This window comes from Benincasa hispida, chromosome 10, assembly GCF_027475165.1.
Source record: "Benincasa hispida cultivar pf3 chromosome 10, pf3_genome.v1.1, whole genome shotgun sequence".
Lineage (NCBI taxonomy): Eukaryota > Viridiplantae > Streptophyta > Magnoliopsida > Cucurbitales > Cucurbitaceae > Benincasa > Benincasa hispida.
This window is the reverse complement of record NC_143487.1, coordinates 45,594,748-45,605,779: the sequence shown is the minus strand read 5'-3', so window position 1 is coordinate 45,605,779 and position 11,032 is coordinate 45,594,748. Positions and strand designations below refer to the sequence as shown.

General features: G+C 35.1%; 1 protein-coding gene across 1 annotated transcript; it reads right to left on the bottom strand.

Moving 5' to 3' along the window:
• Positions 1 to 853: 853 nt before the first annotated feature.
• Positions 854 to 10,818, bottom strand: BGAL10 (beta-galactosidase 10). Its single transcript, XM_039045573.2, has 19 exons — positions 10,376 to 10,818; positions 10,201 to 10,296; positions 10,012 to 10,124; positions 9,867 to 9,933; positions 9,589 to 9,681; positions 9,244 to 9,387; positions 8,468 to 8,556; positions 7,863 to 7,968; positions 7,667 to 7,754; positions 7,469 to 7,587; positions 6,020 to 6,184; positions 5,723 to 5,931; positions 5,127 to 5,233; positions 3,306 to 3,415; positions 2,688 to 2,795; positions 2,160 to 2,270; positions 1,779 to 1,990; positions 1,377 to 1,707; positions 854 to 1,291 (listed from the first exon to the last, which is right to left on the bottom strand). The coding sequence occupies exons 1-19, from the start codon at positions 10,538 to 10,540 to the stop codon at positions 1,181 to 1,183; spliced, it is 2,544 nt and encodes an 847-aa protein (XP_038901501.1). The 5' UTR covers positions 10,541 to 10,818; the 3' UTR covers positions 854 to 1,180.
• Between the last annotated feature and the right edge of the window lie 214 nt (positions 10,819 to 11,032).

Genomic DNA, 11,032 nt, shown 5'->3' with positions numbered 1-11,032 from the left:
ACAACTTCTACTACCAAACACAAGATACATATATACTAAAAATAAAATATATCACTTAAATGATATAACAAATATAAAGTTATCATATATATTTGTTGATCTACAAACAAGGTAATATTAGAATAATAAAAAGTGGATTTTCAAAAATAAAATAATAAGGAAAACTATTTACAAAATAGTAAAATTTAATCTTTTTTTTAGAGATTGATAAAATTCTATAAATATCTATCAGTAATAGAAATTAATAAAAGTCTATCATTAATATTATATGATAAACGCTGATAGAAATCTATCAATATCTATCAGTATTTTTTTTCTATTTCTTTAAATAGTTTGATATTTTTTTTATCTATGAAATTTTTTCTAATAAAAAAACAAAAACGAATTACTTTAGGAGGCCTTTGGCTTTTGCCAGATCTAGACCATGGTATTTGATTCATCAAATACAGCACCAGCCGATCTGAACAACATATACGAATCCCCTCAACACTTTCTTCATTACTAACGGCTATAGTTGGTTGCTATTCATTAACTTACATTCATAATCTGTAACATCACATGCTCTCACTGTCAGCTTGTTCATGAACATTTAAAAGTCTTGCAAAATTAAGAAAATTATTGCAAGTTTGTAAATACCCTTATAATATTATTGCTAGGTATGCAAATACACTTATATTTTTATGACTTATTATATTTATCTTTATGGTTATTTATTAAGGAAAAACTTAAATGCAGCATCCAATAAGAAAATGTGTCACATGAACTATTCCTTTATTTTTCTTTTTCTAAAAAAGAGAGCATGTGATTGGATGCACCTATCGTTGCTCTTTTGATAAACTCAATCACAGTAGCATTGTTCAAGGGAAAGGCCATCATTTTATTTTTATTTTTATTTTTTAAAAATGTTTGCAACTCATACTTAAGCCCGTACAAGCTCAAACGTTAAATATTACACACCTCTCAACTCTCATATTTCCTTACAAAACCCACTTCAGTATAACAATAAAGATTTGACCCAAAAACATTAATAGACCTTGATATTTCTAGTACAAGGACCAAGACAAGCAGCATCTTTTCTCATATTTCATAAACATGGTTAGAAAAACCAATGGAAGCAACACATGGATAACACTCTTTCATAAGATTTTGTATTCAGAATGAATGAATGTGTCGTTTCTTACTAGCTGCACATTGCTTCAACTGCTAATTTCTTCGTCACACTTGGACACAAACCCTTGTTGAATCCCTCTTCTCCTAGCTCAATTCTACACTCGTTTCTATTAAGACACACCTGCAGAAGCCAAACATCTTAATTAATACAATGTTACTACCGAAGAGATAAGAACACTGCATAAGAGAATAAAGTAAACCATTACCTTCTCAACCAGGGATATAGAATTGGGATCATGACAGTCACCTATACTATAGGATCCACAACTTCCCTGTGGAGTTCCAAAGCTTGCAAATTTAATTGTAGCTATTCGAGCATTGTCGGGGCACTTCAAATGGACTGTTGCTTTGCTCTTTCTCTCTACATTTTCAGCTTCAGACCACGACTCAATCGAAGGATGCCCTTCTCCAAGATGGGCACATATACCTGAGACCTTGCGTTTAGATAATCTAATTTTTGTTGGATCTCCACCTTTCTCTTCAAAAATGACCAGAATATTTCCAGATGGCTTGAACCAAGATCTTGGAACATGATACCTACAAAGTCAGGTTAGACGGACTTTAACACTATAATAATTCAAACAAGGGGATTTTTATGTGTGACATACCACCGTTGGGTTGGTTCTCCGCATCCGGTTAAGCATTTGTCTGGTCTAAATTTGCCCCTGTAGTCGCACTTCTGAATGCACAAATCATGAATAGAGCTTTTCCTTGGCCAATATCTTCCTATTTCTTCCCCATTTAACCATGCCAGGCCTTTACCCATATGAACCATATCCAGCCCAATGGGTTCATTTCCAGATGGAGCGTCCAGAATAACCTGCAAAATTGATTATAATGTAATCTGTTTTACAAACAGAACGAAAAGAAAAGGAATAGATCCTTTTTTCCACCAAAAAGTTTATACCACTAATCCAACACCACCTAACATAGATAACAACAGAACATTTTCTCACGGCAAAATGTATGATCACAAGTCAAATACATACCTTGTACCAAGTTAAAGGTTGTTGCTTTGGGGGTTCCCTGGATGATAACCATTTGACATTTTTAATCCCATCTGGCTTGTAAATACCGAGGTGTTCACCTTGCAACCCAATCTAAAAATTGCAGAAGTTATAATACTGGAGGCATATCATGACCACTGTGATAATGATTGTTTTGTTCCCCCAAGTCCCTTCAAAAACTTTCAGGCCCTCTTAATGTTTCCAGGTGTGAACTATAGTTTTTTTTAAAAAAAAGAATATAACATCTTAAATATGAAAAGCTCGTTAATCTGGTGCATGAGAAGTAGGGAAGTTGGTAAATTAACGTAGGTTGAATAAAATGTATTGTTCAAACCATCATTTCCAAGTTATACATTCGAAGATTCCTGAAAAGAAAGGTTATGCCCCCTGTACTTTCAAAAGGTAGCCTAATGCCTTAAGCAGATGAGTTATGCTCCTTATGCCTTAAGCACCTAATATTTAGGAAGAATATTTTGTTGACTCGTGCGTGAGAGAGAAAGAGAGAGCTACCTTGTAGGACCAAGCATGAGAAGACAAGTCCACTGGGCCACTGTTAAACCCCTCAATAACAACTTTTGTAAGTCCAGCTCCGACCCACTCATAAAATGGTCCTGCATTCTGCAATATAGGAAAAAAAAAACAATAAGATATCAAAAGCAAAAAGTAGCCCTAGATAGTTCAAAAGAGGTAAGTCAATCGTTTCAGGGTTAGTGCAACTTTGATAACTATTTACATTATTAGCATGATTCCGCAAGGCATATAATTGTTATATAAGGATGCTCCCATTGCTGATAGCAGCCTGACATCAGTACAAGAAGTGCCCCAACTGCCCTGAATTTTATACTGGGATTTTTCTTTCACAATCAAAAAGAAAATCTATCATGCAGACAAGCCTTTGCTTTGATAAAGGAGAAAACTACAAAAAGGCTTCAAAAGATGGCTACAGAAACAGAAACCCCAAAAGGAGACGTGTAACTTAGCCAAAGACATCATCTCCCCCATGAGCTAAACATCAAGATTTCACTTGATTGCTTCATCTACTTAAAGTAGAGTATGATTTTCAATTAAAAAATATGTACCGTATGGTTTGAGACAATACAAAAGCACAAAATTCAAGGAGTAACTCACTTGTAGACCAACAGTCATGCTTAGTAGAGCAATTTCATTTTTTCCTGCCTTGAGAGAAATGGTTTGCTTAAATTTGAATGTTATATCTGATCCATTCCCAGTTGCACTAACTGTACACAGTAGTTGAAATATATTAAATGGTGCATCCAAAATGTTTTATGGGAAACTTTAGAATGATCCACTGCATAATCTATGCTATACATGAAAAAATAGCTTATGAGAAGAAATACATGAAAAATATTAACTTAAGTAATTTCGTGTCAATGTGTCATTATTGAACAAATAACTAATTTCCTTGAGATAAAAGAACAATAAATTAACAAAGTACTATTTCTAATATGTCAGGTACCTAGGTAATTAGTACGGGGTTAGGGATATAAGAGTAATTAGAGAGGAAGTTAGTTACTAAGTGTGGTTATAAATAGTGGGATGCTAAGTGTGAGAAGGGGGCATTAGTTGAGCAATCAAGGGCTTGAGTTGGTATGCTCAAGAGAGGGCTTTCCAAGTACCATAAACTTGGATTATCTTGTATTTCCTTCTATAATTCTCGATAAACTCGGATCTTGATTCATGTTTGGAAGTATTCTAACATAATATCTTTTTAATTCTAGAGAGTTGGTTCAACACTTGGAGCGAGTACATCCAATATTGGCTGAGGCTGGGAGGGAGGGTGGTGTGACTTGGCTCCCTTATCATTCTGGAGCATTTTCTTTCACTAGTGTCTAAGAGTCCTTGCGGCATAGGCATCCGATGGTGCCTTGGTCTAGCTTCCTTTGATTTAGAGGTAACATTCCCAAACACTTATTCACTATCTAGATTGTTGTTTGGAATTGGTTACATAGCTGGTGACCTAATAACCCTAGTGTTTGTGTTCTTTGCCCTGGTGGAGTTGAGTCTCGAGACCATTGATTCTTTGATTACTCTTCTAGTCAAGCTATTTGGGGGATGTTCTCTTAAGCTTGATTGGATTTGTCATTTTAGTACAGACAATCCATTGCGGCGTAAGGTTTGGAGAGTAACCTGGTGTGTTAATTTATCATATTTAGAGTAATCTTTGTGTCCATAGGATACTTTGCAACCATCCCAGGTGGTTAGCCAGATTGTGCAATCTGACATTTTTCTCTGTTCCTTTTAAGTGGTTTGGTGCTTCTATTAGATTCGTGTTGGCTCTTCTTCATGGAACCTATTTCCTTGATTTGTGTGAGTTTTTCGTCTACGTTAATTTTTTTTTTTTTTTTTTTTTTTTTTTGTCCTTGTTTCTTTATCTCTTCTGGTTGTCTTTAGATTGTGTCTTGACCTTAGGCTGTAAGGTCCATTTATCTATAATGCAATTCAATACCTTTGGGGGAAAGCTACAAATCTTTCAACTAAATAACATGTGTTTTGTAAGAAACAATATCATTAATGTATTGCCTCAGAAATAAAAATCATTAATGTATAAAATTAACAAAAGGAGTAATCGATTAAATAACATGCAAATTATAACTTAAGTTTTTAACTATATGACAAAAGATTAACGGTCATATCACGCACGTTTTCAACTATGATAAAAAAGAAATGAAGAGAAACGACGTCGAAAAAGAATGCATATGTCCTCTTAGAGCTTGTTTCTATATAAACCATATTAAGAAGGCAATGACTAATCAACCCAGACATCTAAATCTACTTACAAGGATTTGTTAGTCAAAATAATGAAAGAAGGCAAAGAATGGAATTCAAAAAGATGAAATTGACTATAGATCGAAATTAGTCAACTTGCACCAGTATGCGAGTAATTGGATATGAAGTTAAAGACATGATATTCAATACATAATTAAGCACCTTGCAGTTTCTTGTTGATAAAAGCATGAAGAGCATGGCCCTTTGATTCGACCAGAAGAACTGGTTGACTTCCCTTGAGAAACTTTTCATTTTCATTTACAAAAATGCTGCCAGTAAGGTAAATTATCAGTGATTGACACAACCTCCCATGTTTGTGCAAGCATACTTTACTCTGATGAATTATGATCCAAAAATTCATAAGACCACAAATAACATGCATTAGAACGAAGATACAGAAAGGTTACCTATCATCTAAAAGTAGGCAACTCGAAGGACTGACAAAAGAAAAAAAGGCAACTACAAAATTTTTACATCAATTAAAAAAAAAGCCTAAAAGTATAGCCCAGCTTCCTTCCTTCAGTCCTTGAAAGTATAAAAGATAATAGAAAACTTGATTAAAAAAATACTTAGGTAGTTGTCTGAAAAAATGCAAGCAATGATGATGAATGACAAATACTAAATCGAGTAAATACTTTGCTCTTCCTGTTATCATCTTATTCCATTTTCCTATGATAGCGATTCTATAAACCTAAGGCTACCACATTCTTTTAGAACTTTAGATATAATTTTAGTTCTCTCTTCAAAGAAAGACAAACCTGGTCGTATACCACAGGTAATCTGTTGTATCTTTTGTGGTATTGAGGTGGTCAACCAGTCCATTCTGAACAAAGTCAGCTTTACCCCAAATTCCAGCTTGCTCTACGAAGACTTCCCATTTGGGGGATTTCAAGTCTTTATTTGTTACATCCACTGAAGGATGAAGGTCTTCGGGAACCATTTCAACCATAGCTGTTTGGGACCTAATCTGTAGGAAGTGTTAGGTCTAGATCGAATTGAAAGTACATGGAACGGAAGCTAACACTTGGAGGATCATTTTCTGAAACAGTACTTACCACTGCCGTGTTAAAGACTACATTCTTGCAGTCAGGCAGAATACTAACTGACCAAGCAGGTAAATGATATGAAATATTTCGGAACTGGACAGTCTTGTCGTCTTTTTCATCTATGTTAGCAATAAAGGCGGCACAAGCTCCAGACGAATCGGTGTAGACATCGGCCTACAGTTTACCAGTAAAATATTGAATGGGATTTTCCAAACAGCTTGATAAAAAAATAATAATGAAAATAAATCAATAAATAGCCTGGTCAATCAACTTTACTGCCAATGTTAAAGAGTTAGTAAGATAATGTACGAGAACTCATTTATTCATCCAAAATATTTGCTAGTGTCTCAACCAAATAACCAAAGGGATCAATGCAATATTTTAATAAGACTTTAGCCTTTAGATATCACAAAATCAAAAGGACGACTCAGGCGGAAAACATGGGAAATATTTGAATACATAATGTCTCGAAGTTTCTGGAAGGATATTTGGGCGGGAACTCTGCTTTGTCTGATTCTTTTCTGGATTTGTTCAGTATTCCCATGAAACAAGAGGGTAAGGTTGAGAACTGTTGGAATTCCAATGGCAATGATTGGGATTTAAACTTCCGGAGGGGGTTGTTTGATTTGGAGATTCCAAGTTGGAGCAATTTGGTGGGTCTGTTTGATGCTATCTGGCTAGGGGACGGGAAGGAAGAAGCCGTTTGGACCATAGAGAACTCTGGTTTCTTCACTTCAAAATACTATCTGGAAGATTTTTGTTCCAAAAAAGGCGATTTTTCTTTGGCTGAAGAATTCCTTGATCATTTGTTTATTTACGATCCTTTTGCCACTTCGGCCTGTCAGTGAGGAATTCAATTTCTCCTTTTGATTCCCGAACAGAATCTATAATTGGTTTTTAGAGATCCTTGGAGGTTGGAACCACTAAAACAGCGGAAAGGTTTTATGGGCAGCCACAGCAGTCAGAGCACTTTGGAACTTGTGGCTCGAAAGAAATAGCAGTATTTTTTAGGATAGGCTGTCTTCTTATGCTTCTTTTTGTAGCAAGACTCAATTCATAGCTTCTTGGTGGTGCTCTAAAATAGTAAATTCTTTGTAATTACAGCTTGTCCATGATCCAAATGAACTAGAAAGCTTTCTTAGAGCTGTTTTGGTTGTTTTCTGAGGGAGGGGGTTCTCTTTCAAACCTTGCCTTTAGGCCGTGTTATGCATAATACACACATCTTGTTCCTTATCAACAATATAAAATAAAAATAAATAAATAAAATTAAGTAATTTTGTTTAGCTTAACTTTTGAGTTTGAAGATGCATCGTCTCCCAGCATTTGTACATCTGATCTCTTTGACTTAGATTATTTCTTATTCAGTACAGATAGTAGTCCATTGATCAATTTAAACATTTAATAAAATATTAACTGAAAAATGGAAATAAGCACCACGCACCATTGAAAGAACATTACCTCTAGAGAGGGACCTAACGAGATATATGTTGGCTCACTGTTAAGCAAAACACGCTCAGTCAACTTTATAGCCCTATGAAGTTCCTTCAGGTGTCCCCACTTTGGAAGCCTAGGTAAGCCTATAATTGTTCGAGAAACCAAGTAAGTCATGATGCACTACCTGGTGTCAACAAATCAAAAGTAGAAAAAACAGCTTACCATATTCATCAATAGGTGCATCGTAGTCATAACTTGTGGTAATAAATGGCCCACCAGCGGTACGACCAAAATTTGTTCCACCATGATACTAAAGAACAAGAATATTATTCTGTAAGATTTGGTTAAATCACTAGAATGACAATGGAAAAAGAACATAGTTTAATAAATAAATAATAATGAAGAACAAGTCTATTACCATGTAGTAGTTTTGTAGACTACCACCTTTTTGGAAAAAGCGAGCAACTGAGAAAGCAATATCCTCTGGAGGCCTATGAGGATCCCTTGCTCCAAATGTTTTAAACCTGGAAAATGCGGAAACTGCTGATACCATAACTCTATTACTAAAGCACAGAGCAGAAAGCGCAATGTGTGAATTTCTTCTGTTTCAGTTGTGTGAGGGGAGATCATACAGAAAAAGACATTAAATAAATTTTTGAGACAAATATTTCAGAAGCTTCCATATCATATTTTATCTCAAACAACTTTGATCGTTAAAATAGTAATAATAATAAAACTACAAATAGAAGATAAATCCAAATACATCTGTGGAATCTAGAGTTTGTTTTATAAGAAAGAAGCATTTAGTATGGTTTACTTTAACAGTTTAATTATTCTAAATTTTTTAAATTGTAAATGCGAAAATTTCACGTGCATATATTTTAATACTTTCAGGTTATATTAAGAAGAATTAATTATCCAAGGTAGAATGTATTATAGTAAAGAAGTATATAATAAGAAAAAACGCTTAGTCAAGAATAAAATACAGACAACTAAATGATCAAGTGATAAAAATATTCTTACCATCCAGGCCAATTCTCAGTCCAGATCTTAGGCTTGTTTGGAGAATTAGGTGTGAATTGGTCACAGTAGAATGAATTGCAAGTATTAATCTGGAAGGGAGAAGAAAAACTATTCATCGTGATACAGAGAAATATTGTTAATCTCAATTATTCAAATGTTACTAGTTTAAAGCATAAAGATGATTGCAATCTCAAGTATCAGGAACATTGTTATTATAGGAAGTTATAAACCTCATGTACTGCCCATTCTGCTGTATACTGTGTCATGCCAAAGTTCAGCCAGAACAGAACAAGAAAATGTCATACAATCCTGTACTTACAAATAGTAAGTACTCACGCTAATGTACAAAACATAACTGGAATTCCATTGGGATGTGACAACTATAGTGCTATCAAAAAACACATGTAATATGAAACACCGTGTACTAAACCGGAAATATTAAAGAATGGCAAGATGAACACAAGTTATAAACCTCATCTTAGATGGTTGAGCTTATTGGTTTTAACTTTTGGAATGTGGAAAATAATAGCTTGCCCTTATTATAAATATGTACAAGTTTGTAGATCAGAAGATCCTATGTGCAAGCTCGCATAAAGTTATTTTCCTCCCTATTACTAGTTGGGCATTGTAAAAATTTTCAAACCCACAAGTGAAGGAGCGTTAAAGTAGTGATATAAGATTAAATTTATCATAACTCATCCGCTTAAGCCTTTAGATTAAATGGTGAATTACCCCATTAAATATACAAAAGGAGTTATATAGAAAGGGATTCTCACCACAGGGTCAGGAGCGTCATATTGTTGACACATTATCCATGGAACACCTATATTCTGAGAAACAGCCATTTGAGCTGCCCACATAGCATATGGCTTCCCACCTTCTCCATAAACTCTTTCTATATCCCCATACTCGTTTTCTACCTACATGAGAAATATATACATCATAAAAAGTCAGCACATAATGTCTCTTAGCTTGAGGGGTTTTACACTATACTTGTAAACATTTTTCGTTATAATAAAGTCTTCACATTCTATCAGAAAGCACGGGCATTAGAGTAGAAGATGTGGAAAAGGAACCAAAAACCTGATCTATCTATGGCTAGAATAACGATAAATGCTTGCCTGAGACAAGATGATAGGACCCCCCTGCGAAGCAAATAGCTTCTCCTTTTTCATTAGGTTCACTATGTATGTAGTAAACTTCTGCATATAATACTGAACTCCCGCATAGTCACAACGAGCCACAATGACATAGGAACAATAATCAAATGAAGCACGTTAAAAAAACAGAATAAATGGAAAATAAGGTCAAAAGAGTATGTTGATACATTGGAATAGTGATGGAAGTTTAAAGAAAAAAACAACAATAATAATAAATAATAAAAATTGCGTTTACATACCTTGAAAGATGCATTGTCAGTTCGAAATACAGTATTAGGAATGTAATGCAGCCAAACAGGCACTCCACTGCAAAGAACAAAGCTATGTGTAAAATAGAATTTGTTGAAGGTTAAGGTTACAAGATGGGGTTAAGTAAAAGTTTACCCAAAGTTCCATTCGGCTGCAACAAAGGGACCAATGCGCAAAATTAGATACAATCCGGCCTGGTGAACGATGTTAACGAACTTGACGAGATCAAATCGGCCATCAAAATGATACTGAGGAAGAAGAAGAAGAAGAGAGGAGTTAGTAATGGAAGAAATGAGGTAAAGGGTAGAATGATTTTGGGGTTACATTGTCAGGGGAGAGTTCATGGCCATTCCAGAAGACATAAGTCTCAATAACATCGACACCTCCTTCCTTGGCGTTTTGAACAAGGCTTGGCCACATCTGAGAGAAAGGAATAGGAATAAGAAAGAAGAAGAAGAATAGAGAGTAAGTAATTAATCGAGGGAGTGTTATAACTCACTCCAGGGACGCTGCGAGGATAGTGGATGGAGGCGGAGATGAGGAGCTTGCGGTGGCCGTCGATGATGAGGGAGCGGCGGTCGTAGGTGACATTGGCCGCCAAACACAGGGGAAGGAGAAGGCATAATGATGATACAAGGAAGGAGAGCTTCATTGCATTGCGCATTGCCCCCTAAACTTCTCTGTTCACTCACGACTCAGAAATGAAGAACGGGTTGTGGTATTGTATTGTATTTATGGTAAAGCAGAGCAAAGCTGTAGGCAAACAACACACACATGTGCTGCTGCGGTGACGGTGGGAGTGACACTCTGCTCACCACCTGCCTTCTCTTTCCCGAATAATATTCACAAATATTACTACCTCATCAACATCAACGTCCAAATATCCAAACTCTTTTCCTTTTTTCAATAAATGCTACTTCTTAACCTTTTTGACTCCTCTTCTCTATCATTTCAAACTAATAATCTTATTAATTAAAACTCTACTTTTGGACTCTCAATATACTTGGATTATTGGATTATTTATTTTTTTCTTTTTCTTCTTTTTTATTATGATAATCTGAAAAGATTGATCAACCCAACCCAACCTATTCGATTTAGGTTGGGTTATAAATTCTTTTGGATTGGATTAGATTCAAATAAATGAAAATTTTATAGG